The sequence below is a fragment of the Cygnus olor genome, chromosome 9 (genome assembly GCF_009769625.2).
Source record: "Cygnus olor isolate bCygOlo1 chromosome 9, bCygOlo1.pri.v2, whole genome shotgun sequence".
Lineage (NCBI taxonomy): Eukaryota > Metazoa > Chordata > Aves > Anseriformes > Anatidae > Cygnus > Cygnus olor.
In genome coordinates, this window is record NC_049177.1 from 3564502 (window position 1) to 3591116 (window position 26615).

At 37.3% G+C, this 26615-nt stretch overlaps 1 protein-coding gene across 8 annotated transcripts in view; it reads right to left on the reverse strand.

The window, feature by feature from the left end:
• RHBDD1 (rhomboid domain containing 1) overlaps positions 1-23724 on the reverse strand; it is a 38383-nt gene extending 14659 nt beyond the window's left edge. Inside the window, exons 1-8 of one of the 8 annotated variants that reach the window (XM_040567227.1) lie at positions 19066-19237; positions 18068-18272; positions 16967-17481; positions 13634-13766; positions 6400-6488; positions 4886-4945; positions 2293-2295; positions 1420-1542 (exon numbers count right to left, since the gene is read on the reverse strand). In XM_040567227.1, the coding sequence (XP_040423161.1) occupies positions 1420-1542; positions 2293-2295; positions 4886-4945; positions 6400-6488; positions 13634-13766; positions 16967-17399 (841 nt within the window). In that variant the 5' untranslated portion in view covers positions 17400-17481; positions 18068-18272; positions 19066-19237. Of the gene's footprint in view, positions 1-1419; positions 1543-2292; positions 2296-4885; positions 4946-6399; positions 6489-13633; positions 13767-16966; positions 17482-18067; positions 18273-18751; positions 19268-23609 lie in introns of those variants that run through there. The other 7 variants (XM_040567225.1, XM_040567222.1, XM_040567228.1 and 4 more) reach the window with 7 other exon arrangements.
• Positions 23725-26615: the final 2891 nt, after the last annotated feature.

Consider the following 26615-nt stretch of genomic DNA (forward strand, 5'->3'; position numbering starts at 1 on the left):
CTTTTTTAGAACTAGTTTTCCTAAAAGACTGCACTTCGGCCTCAAAAGTGACTTCTCACAATACATGTAAAGCGAAAGGCTGTATTTACATTAAAAAACATGTTAATCAATTTTTCAAACTGAAGAAACCTTTTCATATACAACAATGCCTCATCTGCTGCCTTTTAAAAATTATCTTCCAGATAACACAACATCCTTCATAATATATACGATCACAGACAGTGCGAAAGAAAGTGATGACGACTTGTCAAGATATTTACTTTCATATTTTGTCTGATATTTCTAACAGCCATAAACCAGTGATGTACATTATTTTTCTAAGCAAAGATTAATGAATAGTGCATCGTGTTTTAGGAGTTGTAGTGACAAGTATGAGTTTCTTCATCTTTTTCCTAATGAATGATTCCTTGTACCCAGGAAGTTAGAATACCAAGACTATGAACAAAAGAAGAAAAATTACATTGATAAGTGGCAGTCAGGTTATTTTTATTAAGATCTAATGTTAGAGCTTCATCAAATTTAAAAGAAACCTTTCAGCTTTGTCAACTTAAGGAGAACATAAAGCCTTTGGTTGAAGTCATATATTGACATACAACAGATTAAAGAGCAGTTTTTGATATTAAAAATCTCAATACCAGACAACATATGCAGTAATTTTTGTCCTTTGTTTCATCACTTAAATATAAAAATGTTGCACAACTGATGTAAACGTTACACCTGATGCTTTAGTAATGTACTGTTAGCCTAGTATATTTTCGCTTTAATCCAAGTTTTCAGAATGAGAAATATATTGTACTAAGAATTTTTTCTGTTGACTTTACTTGCATTATAGAAAAATAAAGTATATCCCAGTTAATATATTTTATACCAATTCAACTAATAATTTGCAATTAAAAACAAATACTATATTTATTCCCAAACTGCTTTTATTTTTTCTTTTGGTCTTTCCACTAGCTAGCACAAACTTTTTTTAGGGTGAAAGAGGAAAATGTGAAGAGTAAGACATCCGTACGTTGCTCCTCAAATACATATAAAAAGCAAAATATACACAAAAAGTTTAAATATTGGCAGCATCGATTCCTCTGTTATACTGCTCCCTACTACTCTTTAGAATGTGAGGGGTTTATTTGGCACAGCAACTTAGTTTACTTCAGTTTTGTTTGTTATAAAAGCAATTCTATTACTATAGAAGTAGCAGGTAAATCAAACAGTAAGCAATTACTAATAAATGCAGTTACACAAAGAATGGTACTCCATCCTCACATGTCATTCTCTGAAAATTCTACCAGTAAACTTTTGTCCATTTCTGAATGGATGTCAAAAGACTGGAAATAAATCATGAACAATACATCTTCCCCGTGTTCCTCCCACCTCAATATGAATCATAATTTGATATATGAAATGCAATAGAAGCCTTACCTCTTTCATTAAGACTGTTTAGCACTGCCCTTTCAAGCTGTTCTTCCTCTGTAAGCCCACCTGTATAATCGTAGTAGTTCCTTGGTGTTGTGTATTGATAATCTGGATATCTATAATAATAATCTGTAAAATTAAAGGAAAATAAACTGATGATATTCAGTGGGAGGGGAGGAAGCCAGACATTATCTTTATCTTTCTTCCACAGAGAAGAAAAAAAACTATTAGGATTTTTATGATATGCCAGAAATCAAAATACATTTTTGTAATTTGCAAAGCCAGACTACAGTAACAGGAGAGAGAACAATAACAAGAAAGATGCATCAAACATCTCCATCTTTATCAGTTATAAATAAGTGACATAGAATTACCATTATTTAAAATTTCAATCAAATTGAAAGACGATTTTCATCATCTCCTTTTAACATTTAAACATCATTACTAGGACACCTTATCTACGTCATTGAAACAGCAACCACAAAACAGGTATGCTTCAGGCTTTTTTCCACCTGTCTCTCATTTCACCCTAGTGGCCATAAACATTATATACGACTGTCATCCTAAATTCAAGTAATGTTTGAAACTAGAATGCATATGGATTAAGACTTCTGTGTTTTTCGTAGGAAAATATGCAACTAATTTGTGCTATGTCTGCTCTAAACAAACTAACAAAACCCAAAACACACTGCAGATCTCATCTAATGCCACAGCCACTGTATGTTGCCTCTGCTAGTGACCACCAAGCATTTCTGACCACTTACAAAATCTGTCAAAACAAGCATGAACAAACCATCATCCACCCAAATCCTTTTGGGATTTAAGAGAAAAGAAAACAACTTGGCAAGACACTTGAATGAGAATCTCTTCCTTTAACACAATCTAAAACTGAACACAGAAAACCTCTGCTGAGTAAAACTAAGGAGAGAAGTGCCGTTTTTCTATTCCTCTTTTGTATTGTCAGTATATAAAACTTTGTATATTTAACTTCTCTTCAGGAGATTTTGACATTAGATATTAGACATTAGATATTAGATATAGATTAGACATTTGACATTAGGACAGTAGATTTTGAAGAATCAAAGTACAGAAACACAGCCAGTTTCTCCAAGTGATAGAAATTAGAAAATAGATAGAAAACTTAGACAAGATTTTCCAAATGAAAAAAATAATGAAAATATTTGTGTGACAAGTACAGCATGCCATTCTTTTTATCTTCAGATTAACGCAGGATTATTATTGATGTTGATATCTCAATAGTTATATAGATTTAATGTATAACTTTGTTATACACTTTCCTGTGGAGTTTCTGTGATTAATACCAAGCACAAACTACAAAGTAAGGATATATATAATTTTATATCCATGTGTGTGTGCGTGGATGCAAATGCACATTATACATGGACACACAAGAAAGTAATTTTGCCCATTTGTAAATTCTTCCTTTTTGGAACATACAATAACTAACACTGGCAGAAATTTTCATACAACTGCAGTGAAGACTTGGTATTATCCTCCCGTAACTTGAACTTCTGCCATTTCTCAAGTTATTTGCTATTCCTCTGGCTAGAAAGAGATAAATACATAATTTCAAATCTGTATGAATTAGTCATATTGTTAACAAGCTTTAAAAGCCTTTCAGTCATACTGGCTATATTTAAGAGACAGTTCTGCAGAAAAAAATAAAATCAACTGCAGGATACCTTTTAGCTGACATAGATATATATTTCAGATGCGATCTTTATATATTCCTCTCATTCCCCTCTGCATTATGCTAATCTGAATGAACGTTGTTTTAGCTACAAATCTATTTTCTGGAGGCTTCAAAAGGGCGTGCATGAAGACTATAAAAATCATGGTGCTATCTGATGAAAAAGGATGTCATTTTAAGTTTGCTCTATTGTAAATTTTTTGTGTGATGTTTTACACTGTCATCAAGATGTAAGTGCTGACAAAGCTGCAATCTTTTATTTTACAAAGAGAAACAACTCAGTAATATTGACATGTTCAAGGTATTCCTATTAATCAAAATAAATGTCCCTATACTTTATTCATGAACTGCATTTCGAGAAAACCTAATTCAGTCACCAAATGCTAAATGTGTTAAGAATCACACTTGAAATCTTTATTTTCCTTCTAAAGCTGTTTCTCTGTACTGGTTCATAAAATCTGTTCTTATCATCTATTTATTTTTTTATTTAATTGGTATTTGAAGTCAGAAAGTAATAAATCACCAATACCAGAAAATGAAAAATTAATCAAGGTAAGAATGTACTGCACATGCATCATTAGCGTACAATACTAGAAAGTTTTCTTAATTCACAGACAGCGAAATCCACTACTATATCATACAAAAAGCAAGAGGTTAACTCTTCCATGAAGACTCCTATGAATAGGTAAAAGAAAATTATGATGTATATATACACAGGGAATGAACATACTAAATATATATCTTTCATAATTACAATTATAAATCAATTCAGAGTATTGAATTTACTACAAAAAAAAAGTTATTTACATCTAAAGCCAAGCATGCAAGATAGGATAATTTGTGTTAACCTTGCTCCTTTATCTCCCTTTCATCCACACCAACTCAAAGCAACACCATGGTTACTTCACAGACTGCCCAAGACATGCAACACAAAACAAATTTATTTTTCATCAGTGTACCAAATCTTTTTCTCTGGTGCTATGTCATTATTCATCATTCTAAATATACTACATGAAATATCTTCCCTTCTCCCTGATTAGGGAGACCTGGAAAAGAAGTAAAGGGCAGTTTGGAATCTGCTCCTATTCCACAAGAGTTGTCTTTTACACCCACCCACACTCTGAGCAGCTGGTGTTTATAGAGCGAATGCAACAGATTACAGAGTTTAAATGTCAAGTGCAAATTCTTATCCCCATTAGCAAATCAAATTCCTTTTTCTGATATAAATTCTTAGTTTCCACATGCTACTGTAGTGGCATACTGAAGGAAGATTTGGTCATTACAAACGTGGAACACAGAGCAATGCAACAGAACAGTAACTGTAGCTCAGCAAACATCTGTAACTGGCCTGAGACTGCCAGTTGGAAACAGGTAGCTCACACTCCCTTTGTAGTCTGGATCCTATAAAGGAATGGGTAAGGTTCCCAAACCAGGGCAGATTTACCAATGTTTAAAAGGATGCTTCTGGTAGACAATTTCGTCCTTGCTGCAGACTCTACGAAAGGGATGGTGTTGCCCCAGGGTAGCATTTTATAAAGTCATAACCTTAATTTAAGGTTTAAAGACTCTTGTACAAAACACATCCAACACAGTTCCTCAAGTAGGAAAAGACAAGGCCAGACAACTTGATTTTGATTAGCATGTGCACATACAGGCAGAATATTTGGTAGGTTTTCTATCATTAGCAAAAATGATATCCATATTTGTAAAGCTGAAAGTGAGCTGAAATAAGTGTTTAGGTAAGTGGGTGAGAGCATTTACCTGAATAACCTGAGTAGTAGTCCCTTGGCCTGTCAGGATCAGTGAATGAAGTAAAACCACCTAAATATAAGAATAATGCATGCACTATTAGAATAAAATAATCATAGTATCTCTTTAAAACACAGAATCAAATTTAATCAACATACCCAAGTAGACTAGAAAGATGCAAACCAACCTATGTTCTCCAGAACTTATAATGAATAAGTTCTGCACTGAGATTGTACATTTGTAAAAATGGGTTAATGCATAGAGACCTTAGGATTGGAATAACACTGCATTGTTTGTGCTCTGCTGACAAAAATCACCTGTTTAATGGAAAATCCCTTCTTCCAGTCTTTAGTTACACAGCAACCTTCACAGCAGCAGGATCTCCACAGCATGTTTCACTAACAGTACCATGGCTCTTATCCCAGAATGACAGAACAATTCTGTTTGGAAGGGACCTCAGGAGGTCCCTAGCCCAAAACCCACTCAAAGGAGGGTCAGCTATGATATCAGACCAGTTTATTTAGTCAGGGTTTTATTCTGCCAGGTCTTGAAAACATCCAAGGATGGAGACTGCAGAATTTCCCTACGCAACCTAATCCAATGCTCAACAGTCCTAATAGTCATCATGCCACAGAAAGAAAAAATATTAACTTTTAAATAAGTAGTGAGTTTACTCAAGTAGGGTAGGAACTCTGGTGCTTCGGTCTTTATTTTTCCACTTAAAACTGCTTTCCACTTAAGCGTATATGACAGACTAACACCAAACTGCGATAAAACCTCCCATGAGAATGCACACATCTGAACAAGTAATTTTTCAGTGTACAAACACCACATCCATGGTCAACTTAATGGCACAGACATAAATAAGGTGCCCAACTTATTAAGTAATCGGACAAAAATTCTGACAACCAAGTCCAGCACAACTGTTGTAACAGGGCTCAGGTTTCTAATTAAAACACTGAAGTTTAAGGGCATGTTCATATGAAAGTTTGTAGGGCTATATTTAAAACTGTTTGTCTGAAGATGTCTAAAGATTCTACCTTTAAAAAATTACTTCTACAATACGAAAAACCATATCAACTCACTATTGGAAAGCTTGGGGAATCTTGCAACAATTTCTCAAGCATCCCACAATCTTTTTTGAAATTTAGCAGCTTCCGCATGAATGGATACAAGCAACAGAAAACCATCATAGAAACACACTGTGTTCTGACATGTCTACAGCTTCACCACTCCATTTAAAATGACATTTTCATTGGCATCTTACATGAAAGATTTTACTTTAAATATGTAATTTAAAAACAAAGGTAAAAACATGACTCCTGAAAGGCACCTTTAACACAGACAAGAACAAGTAAAGAAAAAAAGTGAACTTTTCTTCTGCATTCAGTTTTATCAGTCAGTGTATCTTTAATCCCCTAAAAACTGCTGGAATTGCCTCAATGTCTGCAAGTATATAAGGTTTACTGAATTTTAAGACTAAAAGTTGCTCATGCAGATTTTACAAATCAAACCAAATTATATACCTGCACAGGCTTTCATGATCTTTTTCAGAGGTCCCATGGTGTACATCAGTCCAACAAGAATCCCTGCCAGATGCCCAGCGAAAGAAGTCCTAAAAAAAAATGATAATAATAATCTTGTGAGTGATGGAAAGATTTTTTTTTTTGGTAAGAATCCTTTAGGGGAAGTGCAAAGTTTGCTGTAACCCAGAAAGTCCCTGAGTAACTAAGCATAGAAAAGTGACTTGCCTGCAAAGACACAGGGTAATGCAAACAGTTATTAATTTCTGCTCTGACCTACTCAGTCTGATTTCTAACATTAGTGTTAATTACTGATTAAACCCACGCATGCAGTTTGCAAAAAAACCTTTTTTTTTTTAAACCTTATTGATTTTGAGGAAAAGCTACAAGCAAACCTCACTCCCAGCTGTGCCCGAGAAGTGTGGCCACAACAAATTAAAGACTGAGCTATAAAGTTAATCATGTAGTTTAATACAGTGCTCCTCACAAGAGTAATTTATTTCCCTCATTTCATGATTTATAGAAGTATCCTACACAATCAAGTTGAACTAAGCAACTTATCAATTTGAATGGAAGTGCCAAGTTTTCTTTCTTCATAAATACCCTAAAAGTGGTGGGTATAAAAAGTTAAAGAAAAGCATGTAACAAATATCCTGAAAAAGCCAGAAGCTAACTGGAGAGATCCCTTGAATTGCTTGTTTAGCAGATAGAACACTGTTTCCCTAAAAGCTTTTAAACTGAAGTCTTATTGAGGTAGTAAACTAGTTTTAATTCAGAGAACTTAAATCCACAGAATTGCACTGAAATGTGCTGGTAGGATCTACCAAAATTATTTCAAGTGAAAGCGTAAATACAGTACTTTACTACTATACTATCAATACAACCCCACCAGGAGTTTATCTTAACCATAAATGCATACCTGTTGCAACATGTTTGTAAAACAGTGCTTTCAAAATTAAAAGAACGAGTGAAATGCTGAAATCCAAATTTTTTTCTAAATATATCAACAATTTCTTTTTAAAAACTTATCACTGCCCATTTTTATATGGAATGAAAAGACTTAAACGTCTTGAGGAATCACCAACATGGAAGCATAAATGTAGGATAAATAAGGAAATTTGCTCCAAGTATCACCATGAATATTGTGATTTGATAAATTCATAAACTAATTTTCAGCACTCAAATTAAGAGTTTAGTGAAAAAAATTAATCAGGTTCTTCATCTTTATTATGAATTTGCCGAAGCCACTTTTTTTTTTTTTTTTTTTTTTTTTAAGAGAAAACATTTCCTGAACTATGCAATTATAAATAAATCAGCCCACTATATTTTAGTGGCTGTCCAAACAACAAATACCATGATCTTCCCCCCCCCCCCTTCCCTTTATAAAGCAGAAAAGGAACTTCTGTCTGAAGTAAAAATAGATTTAAACATACATTTTACGTTCTGGTCAAAAATCCAAAACAGATATAGTAATGATACCATATGCACTCGTGATGGTAAAACTTCCAGACACCACTAGTAAAAGTATGTGAGAAAAAGCGTGTGTCACTAGAGGGAGATAAAGATCAGATTTAAATTCACTCCTTTGCCACCTACTGAACCACGAACTTGAATTATGCTACGTAGAGTTGCAGCTCTCCCACAAGTAAGCAGTAGCATAAATGTTGCTGTGAAAATGCATAGGTAAGAGGTAGTTAGGGATTAGGGATAAATTAGGGATTTATAAACGAACTAGCTTTCCAAACAGATTTTTCTGGGACAGATTTTCCAAATTAGGAAAAATACATCCCTGACGTGGAGAATGCCTGTACACAAAAAACATTAAATACTTAAAGATGCCTTACACTAGAAATTACCAACATGAGATTGATTCGCCCATATTACAGGCAGTGTTTTAAACAAATTTTATGCTCATCTAAGCACAACACTGTTCCACAAAACCCAAAATCAAAGCCTTTGCTTGCAACACAGTGAAGCTGTGTATTTATACAATATGAGCAATCAGAAACCTTCAACTTTAATAAGTCTTTTGGGGGATAAATTCACTTCATGTCTACTGAACAGTGTTTAGGCACCTAGTACACTAACCTAACACTTGTTTTACTATATTATTCAAGGAGAACGCACTAATAACGAAGATGTTTAAACAGCTTTTCCTAAAGCAAAAATAATATCAGGTACACTGTCACACATATACGCTACCACTGACATGCACAAAATAAGCATATTTGATAAACCAAATCTTCATATATCTTGTCATACAATTTGTGTGACAAACACAAATACGCTACTTGTAATTACTTAGGAAAAGCAATTACATAGCATAAAGATAGAAACCCTTATATTAGCAAAATGCTTAATGTTTCATCCAAGTTAAGCAAACATCACTTCCTGAAACAATATCTTAGAACATGTTATATTCTAATTTACTCTAATGGTGACTTAATACTTTTTTTTTTTTTTTTTTTTTGCTAATGTGTAATCTATAGCATGGAAAAGATCTGTACAGGCATTTCCTAAATGGAACAACTAAAAGACAGATACTATGCAATTTTACAAAGAAAAAACAGTTATTCTATTAAAAACTTCAAACCTCAAAATAAAAAGTGATCGGACAAGGGGGAATGGTTTTAAACTAAAAGAGAAGAGATTTAGATTAGATGTTAGGAGGAAATTCTTCACTCAGAGGGTGGTGAGGCACTGGCACAGATTGCCCAGAGGAGCTGTGGGTGCCCCATCCCTGGAGGTGCCCAAGGCCAGGCTGGATGGGCCCTGGGCAGCCTCGGCTGGTGGGCCATGGGCATGGGGGTTTGAACTAGGTGATCTTTAAGGTCCCTTCACAACACAAGTCACTCTATGCAAACAAATGAAAAAACAAGTTAACCATACAGCTGAATTCTAAAGTAGTCAGACTGTCTTTTGCAGCTGTTTTGAAGATAGGTTAGTTTTGGAAGACTGGAAGGGTATTTCTATACTCAAGTAAGTAACATCAAAAGCAGAAAACAGTTATGACACGAACAAATCAGTCAAATCCCCCAGGATTTGACAGGGCTCCAAGACTCCCAAGAAAGGGAGAAATTGCAGACGACAGGCTGTGAGAATGAAGCACTGTCTCACGGCATTTCTCATGAAGAGGGTTTCTCATAAACTTTGAGCAGTAAAACTACACTAAGCAGATAGGTATCTGGCCAAACAGCCTGGCTTAATGCTCATCAGTGATTCATTATCAAACTAAGGATATGAACCAAGTGTATTTCCACAAGAGTCTATACCAAGTATTGTTTACAAATGACAACAAGCTGAGAGAAGCTACACGAGTGACAGGAGACGGCATTATAATTTAAAGCAACCTTGACACAGTGACAAAGCGTTAGGATATAATTCAAAGACAAGTACGAAGTTCTGAACACGTCACAGAAATCAGCTATACAAACAGGCTGGAAGGGACTACCTAGTGCGAAAGCTTCAGGAGAGAAGCCGGCACATGCAGCGAGCCATACAACAAAGCACAGGTCAGTGGGCCACACCACTACAGGAAACAAGGGTTTCACTGCGAACACGTAGACAGGAGCGCTGCCTGAAAGTAAAATGAAGTAAAACTTTCCACTCTATTCAACAGTGGTAGGTCTCAGCTGGAAACTAAGCCAAAGACAACAAAACCAAGAAGCCTACAACTTTTGGGAAAAGACTGAAGGAACCACTATCACTTAGCCCATTGACTAAACCTCTCATGGATACAACATATTTAAAAAATGCAAAAGAGCCAGAAATAGGAACGAACAAACTTTGCACCTTCACAACCCATAGAGTAAGTGGTAACAAACAACTTGCAGCAAGAGACTTGACACCAGAGCGGCAGAGCCGGCTGCCTGGAGGGACTGGGCCTCCCATCCAGAGGGGAAGAGGCCTCCCAAACCCTGCTGGGTTCGGGCCCCCTTGCCCTTGCTTAGCAAGGTAAAAAGTGAGGCTGCTAAGCCCCTGCAAAGATCCGTTTGATATAGTGGTGATCTTGGGAAGCACATTATACTAAATACTGATGAGTATAAACATTTATGGTTATACAAGTATGTGTGTGTATAGAGATATATCCTTGTCCTTTTGCAGTTATTACTCAGAGCATTCATTCTGATATCAGATTCATTCAGATCCCCTATAACGTTTCTTATTTAATGAAAATATGTAGACTGGAATAATTCAATATAAGTAAACTGGATAAAATAACTTTCACACATGCAATTGATGTTCTTCTAACCACATGCCTTAGCCCAAAGTGGATATTCCTGTTTCCAATGAACTCAAATATAATTGAACCATTAATTCCTGATAATACTTCAGTGTCAATGTCAACCTTCTTGACATTTTACTACATTTTACAGTGAATTTTAATTTTCAGTAGACTGGCTTTTCAAAAAATTTGCATAATGGATTTCTGGCCTACGAGGCTGTACGAGTTTTATCTGCTGACATTAAAGCTAATGGCAAAACTACAACTGTTTTCACAAGGCAGGACAACATACAAGTTTTGGAATTAAATGTCATTTTAGCTGAAATGAACAAATATAGTTTATAGAAAAGCACAAAAGTTGCGTGAAACTCTTGTCCAAACACATTACCAAGGCTCCTTTCACTGGTATTATGAACTCCACTCCTCTCAAATCTAATCCAGAAAACTGAGGTTACTCCTATTTTCTGCTTTTTATATATCGTGAAATAATTCTATATATACTTAAAAAACCCTATCAACCATAAAGCAACTTCCATTATCAAATTCCAAAATAGTATTTTTACATTATTTGCAATAATAGCAATATCTTGATTTGAATGTATATTTCTCTAAGTTGACTGTTATTAAATTGTTAGACTAATAAATATCCTCCTGATTGCAACAACAAGATAAACTACTGCCTTTTCTCCTGCTGGTTAAGAAAAACTGACAGAATTATTGCTTGTGGTATAACTTGCAGTTTGCATAATGCAAACTGAACTTTGAGTGGGAATAGAAACAGGATTCTTGACTTTTTAAATTGCATGCTTTTTTCCTAAATGTCAATGAGCTTTATCGATATTAAATAATGTTCTCTCTGGTATAAAGAAATTCAAATGATGTCTCATTTAATTTTTGTTTGAAAATGTAGATCTCCCCAGAGATCTTATTTCAACCATTCACTTCATACCAATGATAATTATGCAATATGTCTAAATACCGTTTCCTGAAGAAATTTGCCATCAAGCTGATGCACGCATTACTTGAGCAAAATCTTCTAAACAGAATTAACTAGACTTTTCATTTGACTGTGTAGTTTCCATGAAAATTGCTATCATTACAGGAAAGCCATTTGAACAAGATTTATGCTTCATCTATCCGATTCTGATCCCATGCTTACAAGCATCTCCTAGTATTATTTTTATATGAATAATGTTCCAGTATTCTTATACTGAATTCAAATCAATTCCTTGCTGCTACTGCATTTATCCTGACTTATTTCAATTCTGTGGTGTCAGTCACCCAGCAGCACACATGAAAGCAGAGAAAGAAAACCTACACCTGTATTACTTCATTTCCCCAATTTCTGCCTAACAGCAAACCCAAAAGGCTAGTAGGAATCATCATTTAAGCACCCTACTCTATCACAGGACAAAGCCACTTATTTAGCAACAAAAGTTTGCCTTTAGTTTAGCCACTGTCACTGTCTTCCATGACAACTTATTTCCATCATCTCCTCCTCTGATGCTCTGCTGGAAGGCATATATTCACTAAATAAACAAACAAGTAAGGTAAGTGACATACTACAAGAATCTAGGCTGGCTTTATCTTTGAAAAATAATGAATTTCTTGAAACAATAGGATGAAATCCATGTGTTTATACACACAGTTCATTTCCATATTAACTCAAACCACATAGTCACATGCACATTACAATTTATTGCCTCTGCTTCTAAATTTAATCTCGCTTAGAAAGAAGGGCATGTAGTCAATTTACCAGTGCTAAGCAACCTATCTGAATGCAAATTAGACCAAATTAAACGATTGCATAAGTATAAGACAACTTGTTTTACACAACCGTGTACAGGAAAACACTGCTGCTTCTTTAACTGGAAGTTGGGAATTTGTTACTAATTTTGTAATAAATTGGGAACATAATATAGAAAAGTAAAAGCTGTTTGACAAAACAAAACAATAGAAAATGTTTTTCACCATATATTGCCATTCCCAGCAAACCTGTTGTGTTTTTTTTTAAGCCCTCTTGTTCCAGAGGAACAGTTCTCATCAATAAAAAAGTTCAACAGTAAATCTGACTGATAACCAGTGAAGACTCAGTGATATCCTTAAGCATTAAACAAGCAATGAAAAAAGGCAGACTAAATAGGAAAATAAACACATTAAAAAGATTTCATGAGGTTAAGAATGTTAGAGCAATGCAAGATATTTATACTGACAAGAGACGTCACACCAGGGGTAAAGCTGAGAGGTATACAAGTGAAAGGAAAAAAATCAGAATTTAAAGCCAGATTTTTCAGAATGTTCCTCTATTTTCAAATATACATGGATTTTTTTTTTTAATGAAAAGCTCATTATTCCTATTATATTTACCTATTTTGACTGTGATTTGCTTTGAGACTGAACTCTTTTGGATCCTTGAACCCATACAAAATTAAGCAACTAATAATATTCATTGTTGATTCATAATGTGTTACAACTCTGATTTCAATTGTCAGCCATGAATGTGTATGACAGCGATCTGCATCTCTGTCGCAGGATGAAGACTTGCCCCTGTGCTATTGGTCTTTAATTGGGGTAGTTGGGTAGTTCTCAGTTTGTGAGGTCATCTAATTTTTTTGAAATTAAAAACTCTAATAAGCATCTTAAGTTGCCAAAAATAATCTATAAAACTGGCTCAGATCAACAATGTCAATATAGGTTATTTAGAAATAGTAATGTACCCCAGGGTTAGGTTATTTTACTGAAAGTGCATGTGCCTTTTCCTTGACCATCAGCTTTTCACAACTTCCCTCCAATAGTTCACAATACCTTCCAAACACAGTACTCCAGGTTCTCATTTTGAAGCGTGGTCAAAAGGTGTTACAGGAAAAAGCATACTATAGCCCCAGCACTTAATTGTAGCCCCAGTGCACAATTTGGGTATCAGATAACTACTCTTACTTCATAAAACATTTCCAACTACTTCAGATAACCCAAATCTCTTCTACTAACTTCAAAGAATTACCCTGTACTCACCCTGGGGCAATTAAATGAATAGCCACCAGCTCCACCCAACAGGCGTATTTGCTGGGTATCTGCAATCCAAGGACATTGCTGACTCTTCCTGGATTGTAATGGTTGTTAAGAACTTTCAAAGCAAACAAGACTCCTGCAAACAAGAACAAGTCACATCAAGAGAGAAGTACACGTGCCCAAAAAATAAATAGTGACTTAACTACCAAAATGAATTAACTACTGAAACTGGAATACCATGCAGGTTCACAGCACCAGGAAGCAATACTGTTGCATGCCAGAACAACAGCTCTAAGCTGTTTTGTCAGTGATAATTTTCAGTCACTTAAGAAAAAAGCATTAAAAATTTACGTATAACAGCCAATTTAAGTTTTGTTTTTTTTAATACACCTACTTACTGTAGTTATTCAAGTAATCAAAACAATAGAAACAAAAAGTTCTAGTTGTAATAATGGACAAAATTATTGAACTCAAACTGTTCAGTGAGATGAGAAAAGCCATGACTGAAAACAAGAGAAATGCATTTGTGAAGCTCAACAGTAAGCTCAAAAATTTGGAATTAATGGAAAAAAATCTTACAAATGTTCCAGAGCACTTGTTTCTGAAAAGAAAAATTAGATAAATCACCTTTAAACACAATAATTTCTAACTGACTCCAACTGTTCCATCATGCAAGTAAAAGCTGATGTGATCGAATGAATTCACATAATTTATCAGAACATCCAACATGTTTTTGAAAAAGTTACTCTGAAGAGAAATCTCACACAGTTGCCTGAAAAATCCACAAAATTGAAAAGTAGAATATTTTAATACAGAAAAGATAGCCGAGTTGGACATGAATTCAGATATACTAAATAAAGAAAACATGAAAAAGGTTCTCCCCCTTCTAAAACCACAGAAAACATGAAATGGCAAAACTCCTCTATCCAGTGATGTAAATATTCTTATTTTAGGAACAAATTTTAAAAGAAATGTTTTTATGCACGCACAGACACACTATTTGCTGCTGATAAAACTGGACTTGGTTCAGAAACTATAAATTTACTCGAGGGGAGAAACATTCGATAGCAGTACACAGTTCAGGAGTTGTCTCTATCCAATCCACCCTTGACTCACCAGAATCCTCTATGTACAGCTTCAATTCATTTTATTTTATTTAAGGTTTAAGTGCCTATTGGAAGGGCCTAGGCCTGCTGTATTGTCATGTTCCTGTTAGGGGGACAAGGCCCTGGCCTATTTTATCCAGTTGCAAAATAGTTAAATAAATAATCCAGTCATCTTAAAACTCTTAAGAGTTGATAAAATGAACGTGTCATAAACACGCATACGAACTGGCTTTTAAAGAAACAGTTATTGTCAGGAAAATACACATTTCTTCTTCATCGCCTGTTCCCTAATACGTCACTTGCCCTGACTGAAGAGAAATTACAGATGCTGAAGGTCACGTTGAAAATGTTGAAGGTTTTGAAAGATGAACTATGGATACTAATTCTGCCAGAGCTTCTTTAACGTACTGCCTGAGAAGCAGTCAAAGGCACGTGCACGCAGGCTGCAGTCCCACGTTCCCAGGCCTGGAACACCCGCAGCTGCTGCAGACGGCAAGTCACATCAGCGCTGGCTGCAATACTCAGTGCAAGATCTGAACTAGGTACCTCGCAGAACGTGTAAATTAAAATCCAATTTGGTAATCCCTCAACTGACAAAGCTCTGTACAGGTTTAGTCCCTTTTTTGTTCACTAGAAGTCCAAAATACACACTCCAGCCAATACTGAATCATGGCTGACTTGGGTCTCCTGTAAGGAATGAAATAAGGACCCATCTGGCCAGTCACCTGCGCTCGCCCTGCCTGCCAGCACCACTGCTGGTCAGCAGTTTGGTCCCGTTTGCCAAAAAGGGCAGGAAGCCATAAAGCTGCACCTTGTGAATAATCTTAGCACTGAATCTAACTTTCTTTTTCTGTTGGCTCCAGCAGAGGGACACGTAGGTTGCTATCCGGCTGAGTGGGAAGGTGGAGACTAATCTGGTGAAAAAAAACATGCAGAAAAATCTCAACACTACAGTAGTAGTTCCCAATGATACAGTATAAAGAAGTTTCAAACCCTCGAAATTCACTCTTCTCAGCAAGGAAAGGGTCACGAAGGGATCAGGGAGGCAGGCAGCAGCAGAAACCTCCCCAGGAGAAGTCCAGTCCCACGGCCCCTGAACAAAGTGCACTGGTGAACGGCCAAGAGCCCAGGTTGCCAGGCTGACCCCTTTGACAAAGCAGGGCCAAAGGAAGTCAGGACACCCAGCTGGAGGTCCAGATAAGCGAGGCACAGGGCCAGACACACGCATGGATGCAGCAGGGACAAGGCAGAGGGTTTAAGCTTAAAAGCAGCTGCTAGGCAAAAGCTTCTCAGCTCTTTTCCCACCAGCTTGAGATGGATCGCAGTGTCACATATCAAAGCTGTCCTTGAGCAAGGTAGCCAGATCCCCTAGACAGGGGAAGAGGTTGTGCTCAGGGCCCTTACAGCCACTACAGAGGCCAGTACTAGAACTGGGCATGCCTTGTTACCAAAAGGTGGGTGACCAGGGAGTACTGAAGCTCCAAATGAGCAACCGCCGGGATGTTCCAGCCTAGTACCACCCTGAATACCACAGGGAAACCTAAAAAGTGTTGACATCTTTCTCAGAGATAGAAAATGGGTTTTGCCGTTTAATTCTAAGTCCCAATGGCATCAAGGAAAAAACTCTATGTACCTAGGAGAGCAATACTACTACTCCCCTTAACTTCAGACTTTCTTAAAGGAATTCATCAACTTGAAACTCTGACTTCCTAAATAAGAAGACATGACCATTACTGGAAGATGACTACAAGCAGCTGCTTGATTGTTTCTAGCAGAAAAATGAATGCAAGTCTCTAAGACAGGCATGAACTGTTTACAATTTGAAGCTAAAGACCTGATTTATAGTGCACAGCTCATACCAGAAAAGATGCTCAGAAATAATAGTCAAGTGATGGGCTTTTCTAGAGTCTACTAACAAGCATCATTAACATCAGCAAACAACAAGTTCCAGACTTTGGGTAGTCAGTGACACTGAACACCGGCTGGAACCACGATTCTACTGCGGTAATCATATTTTTCATGTTCTCAGGTAAAGACTGTGCTGGTCATACAAGCATGTACTCAAACACACCATGTACATTCCCAGAATACATTCTTTAAATAAAAAAGGATTACTTCAGGGACATAACATACATGCATACGGCTGTACAGGTGTCCATCTGCTACATTCAAAAATATTGCTAGTATCTATAAATGTTCATTTTTACACACTTAAATTGGACCAACTTACCTGAAAAACCTACGGCACAATTCATTTCATATGAAGGATCATTCAGAATTTTCACAAGCATGAATTCCAGCGCCATATAAACAACTCCAATCAGCACTGAAAACACTGCAATTATATAAGCAAACCACACACTCTTAAGCTTTCTTTCCAACATTATCCCCTTCCAGAGCATGGAAATCATGTTATAATACAAATGCCTATCGTCTGCATGGTGGACAGGAGAAAGCAGTAAACGCTGCCAGTTCTGTCTGTAGAAGCCTTCGTTTACACTGATGCAAGCTTCATGCAGCGGCCTCACGGGATTCAGAAAGAAAAAAATATTCAGTACAAGCACTGCAAGGGTAACAGAAGGAATGTTCTGAAGTCCAACTTGAGAAATTTGATAAAGCAGCAAAAGCAGTCCAGCATTCACTCTTCCCTGTCTTCGCTGCATTATCACTTCTTACTCAAATGCAAAGTTTATTCTGATTTTTCCACTTTTGTTCAAATCCAAGACAATACACGTTTTGGAAATTCTGAAAGAAAAAAAAACAACTGCATTATAATACAGAAACAGGGGTGTTTTCAAGCTTAATGCACTTAAGAAAACATAACGAATTCTTCAACTTCATCATCTGAGACACCTCTTAATCGGAAAAAAAAAAATCAAGTGAAAAAAAAAGTCACAATTTTTAAACCGGTATAAGACAAATAAAATGGATTTATACAGTTAACCCAGACAAGCATTACGACAAAAAGGAATCTGCAACCTCCCTCCAGTGGCCCTGGACAGACTATTTCGTCTATAAAATTCCTGGCTGTGCTAGACATCTTTTCGCTACTACCCTGATTCACTTACAATCTCTAAACTTTCAGGCAGGAAACTGGTAAGAAAAAATAAAAAATATTCTCTATAGAGTCTCAATTTTCAGGCCATCTTTGCTACATGTGTAATTTTTTTCATGACCTTATCCCGACTTTTATAAATATTCAGCACAAGCTACGAATGAAAATTAAAAGTTACTGTTTCAAAGAGGAACACAGACACAGCTACATACTCCTAACAGTAAGCTTTGAAAATTGTTCTCGTTTTTATAGTCTAGAATTCCAACTAGGAGGTACCTGCACTGGGAGAACACAGCACAAAGGGGCACAGAGACTGCGCCGTGGACCTGCCTACAGATGAAAGGAATGACAAGGAATTTCGAGTAGGTTCTCAGGGCTGTCCAAACTTGGCCAGCACTATTTTTACTTTTCAAAACTCTCCAGAAGGGCACAACAGTGTGGCCACACGTCTCCACCTCTAGGATGGCAGTTCTTTGCTGAACTATTAAAGATTCACGATACATTATTCAAAACTAAGCAGAGCCAGCAAAATACAGTTATTCTTCCAAACTTCCCCATTAGGTTTCAAATGAAACTTCCTGAATATCCTGATACACACAAAATTTTCATCTTAGCATCTCATTCACTTCCTTTTCCATTACATTCTGAAATAGTTCAAATAAACTATCAATATACTTATTTATTTTGGTTAGTTTCCTTTCCAACTCATCAAATCAAATGCTTCCTCTGTAAGGGTTTTTATTTTAGATAAACAACCACCTCATTCTTCTGGAGAACAGCAGAAAAAAATAACACCTGTATAAGGAGGAAAGGCCAACAGCTCCTGATGCAAAGTTTAACATTCCACGTTATTCCTAGTGGGATTTACTAAATTTGGCTTTTTTACAGACAGCTGCTATGTCTGTAAACATTTTGCTTTAGGCGTTCAGAGCATCATTAATAAACTGAGAGGGAAATCACCTCTGATTTACGTCATCCTATACCAGCAAAAGGAATATGAAACCTGCGCAGGGTTGAACATCTGAAAAGACTGTCTCCAGCTCAGCCTATCTCCTCTACTTAAACGTAAGCAAAAGCAGCGTATACTTCCACAGCAGTTCACACAGTACAGTAACATCAAATAATTGATCAAATTAAGTTTAAGTTACTCTAGCCTCTGGATTTCTCTTCAAATTGTGTTTATGCTTAGTATAGCGCTTTAAGAGAAGAAAAAAAATGCTGGCATTCTCAGAGCAAATGCAGTAGAACAGAATGCAAATAAACTTATTTGTCACAATGAGAGGAAATTCACTGCATTTTTTCCCATGGTCTAATCTCCGAGACGCTCCATAATGTCTAAGCCCTGTCCAAAGCAGAGTGGAAACAGCAGAAACACGCTTCAGGCCAGGCTTCCTGAGCACATAACCAAACTGCGCTGGTACCTTTAGAAACTGCTTTCAAACCCTCCTCATTTAACTACAGAGACCACAGCTGCAGTCCCTACAAAGTTCAAATGAGCTAAGGCCTCTTAAAATGTAAATCAGTTGTTGTAGAGGATAATCAACATTGTCAGCTGTTGTTTTTTAATGTCGATGTTATAAGAAAAGTCCTTAGCTAATCAGAAGTTTTAATTAATGTCATCCTCTCTTTCCATATGACATGCCAGGTGTACCAACGCTCCAAACTCTTCTTGCGCTCATCTGCCCAAACCTCTGACTTCTCTTTTACCACTGACACAGCGACATTTTTTCCCACCACAGAACAGCCGACAAAAACTGTTAGAATTCAAGTCAACATCGCTTCAGCACAAGTTATGTGGAAACCCCAAAACGCTGCCATACCGCGTTGTTCAAACCGCCAAATAATACACAGTCTCGCTTTTTAAAGGTTTTCCCCCCTTTTGATGGTCTTCAATTCCCAGCATTCATACTTTTAACACAGATGCACCTAGGAAGAGAAGCCTGCACACAGCACAGCTCTGTGACCATGTAACATGACAGGGAACGGTTTGCTCCACGATTACAGCTATGCTATGTATTATAAATCGCTCCTATTACTGGGGGCACAAACATAAGCCAAAACACACCATGCATTTGATTATAAAGGACAAATATATAAAGAAAGAAAAATGAGTTATTTAAGAGCCTTCTGGAATGCAATTCACTTAAAATCTATAGAGCTTTCAACTGCTTGAACATTCTTCCTCAGCCTCAACTTTGTTTATTAAAAGCCTAACAGGACTCAAAACAATGAAGCATTTATTCCTTTTTTTTTTTGAAAACATGCCACCCACTTCAAAATGTACAAATTTCCAGAACAGACTTGAAATGGACATTTGTCTTGCATCTAGACTGCCACGTGTCTGCATTTTTGTCACCTACTCAAGATAAATGTCTGAACTAAACATTCTTGGAATTTATTTGTTTGTTTTGTACTAACCAAGTGCAATGCATTTCAACTTTTATTTTTACTGTGACAAACCCCCTTGCTTGCTTGGCACCCCTACAATATTACAACCTCATATTACTGAAAAATCATGTAATAAAGTAAATATTTTAGTAAATACCAGTTAAAATGAAATGTTACACGGTCTTTTCCTCCAGCTATAGTTTGAAGTTAGAGGAAAAGAATCTCCTTATACCCTTGTTCCCCCCGCAAATGGACAGAACTGTAGATGATCTAGCCTGAAGTTTTCATTTGGGTTTATGTGAAACAAAACCCAGCCCACTGTGCTTCTCCTCAAAAATCACAATGTGATATAAGCCTAGATTTCATGAATTGACAAAAAAAATGCAACCTATCTTTTCATATGGAGGGTGGATACAGCTGTGACCTACAGATTTTGCTTTTACCTGCATGGCACATCCTGATCTTAAGAAGCCCTGCCAGCTTCTCTCTAGAACTACTGGGCTCTTCTCCTTGCCTTGCAAAACTGATTTGTAAAGAGGAACCTTAGCACTGTATAACCTCCACTGACAGAAAAAAAACCAGTGTTAATGCTTTCGTTTGGCTTGGGAGTCTGATTTTGAAGTGAACCTCTCCATTGCTCCCACTGGTTTCACTGTTGTTCTCTGGAGTGGGCACGAACTGTTCGGTCTCTTTTCAGGTCAAGCCAAACCAGGAGACATGCTCCAAGAAAGAACCCAGCGCATTCCAGAAAAATTGGGCCTTCTGCTGCCAGGTCCAGACTGCAGCTTGTCCAAAGTAAAAAAAAAAAACAAAAAAAAAAAACCAAAACAACAACAAAAAAAACTTACACACACACACACAGAGCATGGTGAAAGGGGCAAAGGTCAGATCCTGAGCATAACCTGCTGCTCACTACCTATAAGCCCAACAGACCCGTAGTACTTGCCTATGAAGATGGAGTCTCAGGGTACAAAATCTTACCCAAGCAAAGAACAAAACAGAAAAAGAAGCAGTGGTTTTAAGGCAAAAGGAGAGTCCTACAATGGAAGCACAAGCAAACTGCAAACACTTACTATTGTCCTCAAATTTTGACAGGGACAGAAGAAGGCAGAATAAACAGAAAAACAGATCAGTGCAAGCAAAACCTCAACAATTTGAAACACAAAGAACCAGCCCGTTTATATTTAATATGCATGCAAGGAGAAGGACAACCATGGTCGGTCAGTTACAATAAGCTTTCAAATATATAGTCAATTACATAGTTCAGAGCAAAAGACAAGCTTCTGATGTAATTATAGAGGTAATTAATTTATAGAGAATAACTTCTAGATTAATCAAATGGGCCTTTGAAGACCTTAAGGTGCTTTCATTCATAAAATACTGAACTTTAAACTGAAAACCAGACAACATGACATATCAGAAAATGTCAAAATAATTCAGTAACTACCTTGCTGATAGGAAACAACACAAAGTGAAATATTAACATAAAATGACTGCATTAAAGGCTATGTCTACCACTAAACTCATTCCTTCCTGATCTTTCAGTCTCTCCATTACCTTTCATTGGCAGCCACTGCGGAAACAGATACTTTGCTCATGTGCCTCAAAACTAAGGCGTTATCTATGGTGAAAAGGATTTACTGGTAATACATATACTGGTCATATTCACTGCCTCCTCCTCTGGAGACAAAGGTCACATCACTTTTCATAGTGCAATATAAATAATCTCCCAAAACGGAACAACCTAATACTGTATTAGGTCTATCCCTTTCATGAGTCTATCTATATGGATATATATACATACACACATGCACACACCCTTTTCATGGATATAGCTTAGTTTAGTCAGAAAGTGTAGTTTTAGCTTACCATCAAAAAGAGTAGTTTGGGCTTCTATAAGTTTATATAACAGAAATTCTGCTGCCATTTCAGTGTAAAGCAGACAAAAAAGCAGAATCCTTTATAGATTTTTGTAGTTTACATTTTGCTACTCTACATTTTAGTAACTCTCCTTAGAAATTAAGTTCATTAGAAATTACTGTTTTCCTTTGTTGGAAAAAGTCTGTTCAAGATTCAAACAGAGGCCACACAACAGCCATGAGCCACCACTGGTTTCATTGCTTTGGAATCCTAAAACGGAGACAGTCCTGTACCTCTGAATTTATATGACACATATAATCAAACAGATAAAAAAGAAAAAAAAGTCAATAGAGCATTTCTTTCTTTGAAAGGTCAGCTTTTTTTGAACCTCTGTGGTCAGTTAGTCAGAATTACTTGCTATTATAATACCATTTTGTGGGGGAGACAATGGACATATTAAGATCCTTCCCAGTTTTGTGGGAACAAAGTGACACAAAAAGATTTGACAAACGTTCTTACTACCTCCATCTCATAACAGATAATGAATAACTACTTCTCAAAATGCTAGGATACACCTAAACATATATAAATTAACTGAGAGAAGTAAAATCACAATTAACATTTATAGCTGTATCACTCTACTGGTGAAGGTGAGGGGGTGTGAGTTGTGAATAGATACACACACACTTATCAGAACAAAAGAGGATTTCAGATCAGGGCACAGTTAGATTTTTAACTTCGTGGATGTTTAATTACTTTAAATAGGGTCAGAATTTTTTTTGGATTTGACTGCAAACCTTATACCGGTATAATCAAAAAACAGCATAATTAGATCAGAAGAGCATCCTCCCCTGTTCAGCTCAAGAATTTGGCGATATAATTGAAGTGAAACAATCCATGCTTCCCTGACTACTTCAGAAGCGCGAAGGCCCTCACAAGCTTTGTGCTTCTTTGTTTTTATTGCTTCAGGAGAAATCTGCCTGCAGTCCGGAGTGCGAAAGGATGAAGTTAGCCGTTTAATGAACCGTACCAGCGGAACACCCAGAAGTATACCCTTTCTGGCACTAGTGCTAACTCCTGGCAAGCCCTCAGACCTCCTTGCAGTAACGCAGTGCGGCTGCAAGGCCCTCACCACGCAGCCTGGTACCACTAACCCCGTCTCACAAACAGCTGAGTCACGCCAAGTGCTCTTACAGCCGCTTCAGAAAGCCTCCAACATACAGCCAGGCCATTTGTTTACCCCTCCTCCTTTCGATACACGCGCAAATCATTTGCAGGCTCTTTATTGTTGTTTTTAAGCACTTTAAGAAAAGAGGAACATAGTTCTGGTTAAAAAAAAGTAAGAAAAATGAAAACAAATCCCCTGGCTATTTTCACATAGCCTGTAAAAGCACTGCTCAAGGTGGCGAGTCGAGAGCCTTCGCTCGATGAGGCTCCTTTCCCAGCCCCGGAGCCGGCGCTGAGGAAGAGCAGCAGGAGGAGGAAGAGGAGGAAAAGGAGGCAGCCCCCCCCCTCCCCCAACACCGGCCCGGCCCGGCCCCGCCCCTCCCGTCCCCTCCCCTCCACTCACGTTCCCCGCGCGGCCCCGGCCCCGGCCCCGGCCCCGCCGCCGCCCCACGTGACCCGGCCGCCACTCTGCGCAGAGGGATCCGGGTTCGAAACCCTCCCTCGACACTCGCCTCAGCCGCGCGTGCGCATTGAGGCAGAGCGGGGCGCGGCCCCTCACAAGACCGGGGGCGGGAAGATGGCGGCTCTGTGCTTCTGTGGGCGTTCGGTTTAACGCCGAGCAGCCCGGCCCGGCGGGCACAGTGGCCTCAGGGCGGCGGCTGGCTGAGGCGAGGGGACGTAGGGCCTGTAGGCCCCCCATTTCGCCTCGTAGGCTTTTGTGTCTATTCAATAAATCGTGCGAAAATACTGCCTACTGGTACTGCATCTAATTAAAACGCGTAATTAGGTTCTTTTTGAAAACCTTACTATATGCTCAAGCACTAGTTCAATAAGTTTAATACTTCAACTGCTTTGTTCCAGTACTAAAGATGCTTGGATGAACACATTAGTTTAATTTGTGTAGATTACTGGTCACCGGTGATAAGTGACTCCCAAAATTCCATGCAGATATCTAGACTGTGAGCTTTGTTACTAGCATTCAGCAGGGAATACACTGAGCAAATGATAAATGTCTAAAATAATAGGTTATCACAGAAATGTTGGCAAGCTGGTGGTGCAAATATGTGACTAGAAATGAATCATACAAAATCCGTAGCCAAAGCTACTTGTAAATGGCCCTATTTTGCTGTCATTTATGTGGCACTTAGGTTTCAGAGAACATTTTGGCAATTCATACAAGTATGTCATAGAATTTATATGAAAATTGTATTCTGCCCTTCCAAAAACAGCACACAGCTCAGCAGACTGGCAGGCATGAAAGAGGCTGAATTCCTAGAAATAGGGTGGAGATCAAGTTAAAGGAGCAGACCGTGCCAAAACAAGCAACTTCAGCATAGTCTTCTCTTCCAAGAATGAACAGAAGCCAAAAGAGGAGGGCAGATTCTGTGTGTGCCACCATTTAGACACGTTATCTTAAACTCTTTAGTTTTGGCACATTTAGATCTGTTACCACGATTAATGCTAATCATAATAATTCATAGAAATCGCAGGGTGTGGGAGTTACAAATGCCTAGACTGATAGATTTTCTAACATAGACCAGGTTTTCTATAATTGGCACCATTCTCTGTAATAGTGTACTCCATTTTCATGCAATCATAATTCCAGTCTATAATTCTTACCAATGCAGTATTTATTGCCTGTGTGCAGGTCCAGATCTTATTACTGGATGTACAAGTCTTGAGGTTGTGGTTCTCTTCTGGGACCTAGAAGATCCTGACTTCATTCCTAATTCGCATCCTGTGTTATCCCAAGCAATCTTATATTTTCTATCTTTTTGGGCCCTTACTGATAAGTCAGGAAGAATAGAAGCCACAGGAACAATGGTAGGTGAAGTAAATGAATGATGCTGTGACCAATTGGCCCCATATGTAGAAAGCCACTGTTCTTGTACTTTTTACCCAAGTGTGAGGTCTGAAATTTTGATTTTCCTCCTGTTCTACAAAAACTGTTTGCTAAACAAGGCAAACAATCAAACAAAACCAAACATCTTCTGGATTATTTTGTACTTATATAAATATCTTTAAGTATAATTATTTTTTCTTTAAGAAAAAAAAAAAAACTGCTGCTTTCTATCCTTAATCTCATGCCACAGTTCACCTCATGGATTTCTTTTACTGTTTTGTCTGAAGGTTTATTTTTCTTATCAATAAAAGGGAATAAAATGTAAAATGCTGTTTTACAAACTACAACTTTTTAGTGGAGAATTTCAATAAATAATGAAATATATTTCTTTAGCCATGCTTATATATTTCGTGTACATGAGATTACCCAGATGCCCTTAACATGGAAGATGTTTTTGAGTAAGAATAGCAGTTCGGTTAGGCTGAAGAGCTGGCACCTAGAAAGTTACCTGAGTACCTGTAAGACAATGTCCCTTTCCATTTAAGCAGCTTTTAACAGTATAGCTTCTGTTTCCTATTTTTGTCTGAGCTGATTGGAAGAAAATTCAGTACTTTGAAAGAAAATAAGGGAGAAATAAACAAAAACATCATTTTCATAAGCCACGTACAGTTAGTACAGCAGTGACGCATATGGTTAGCACTGCTTACGCCTTACTGCTAACTATATAATCCATGAAAATATTTATATTACAGCTATTATCACTGTAAACTTTCAACTTAGTCATATGTTGACCAATAATGAAAAAGTGACATTGAGATTTTTCCGTTGCTTAATAGCACAAGGTCTAAACGGGTTTTAGGAGCAGTAGAGTACCTCAGAATACTAATTTTTCTGATATTTATACTGTTTTTTTTTTTTTTTATCATGAAATAATTGGGAAGGAACAGCTTGCTATGGAATGCGTGGATGCAGATTAAATGCATATCCGAAGGATATTTTTTTAATTAATGCTTTGAATCCAATAGCAGCATATTTGAAACACTGTTTATGTTAATCTCAAAGAACTGGTTAGGACTAGCCTACAAACATCAGAAGAATGTCTAAGCACGGTTAGAATAAAGGAACTGTGTGACTTTCTTACGACAGTATTTACAAACAGTAGAAGGAGAAGTAGTAGCCCAAAATTTGATACACAGGATATTATGCACCTGTCAGAAAATTAACAAAATACAGATGATTAAAGGACTGGTTTAAATATGTAATTAGTTTATATACAGCTATTTTACCTCTGCTACCATTCTGGTTCTGAAAACAAAATAATGCTTTGGAAACTGTGGAGCCAAGCCCTTCTGAGAGATACATACGGAAATATGATCTGATAACAAATGTTTTGTGTGAATTCAGGGCTTAATCTTTTGTAGTCTTTGATCTGATAATAACTTTGTCTTTGTCACGTAGCCCACCCATACTAGCTTTTCCTTAGCTGGTAGTGTACTTTCTCCAGTTCAGCTGTCACCATCACTAACACTATCACTTTATAATACAGTGTGGACAAATGGTGTGAAA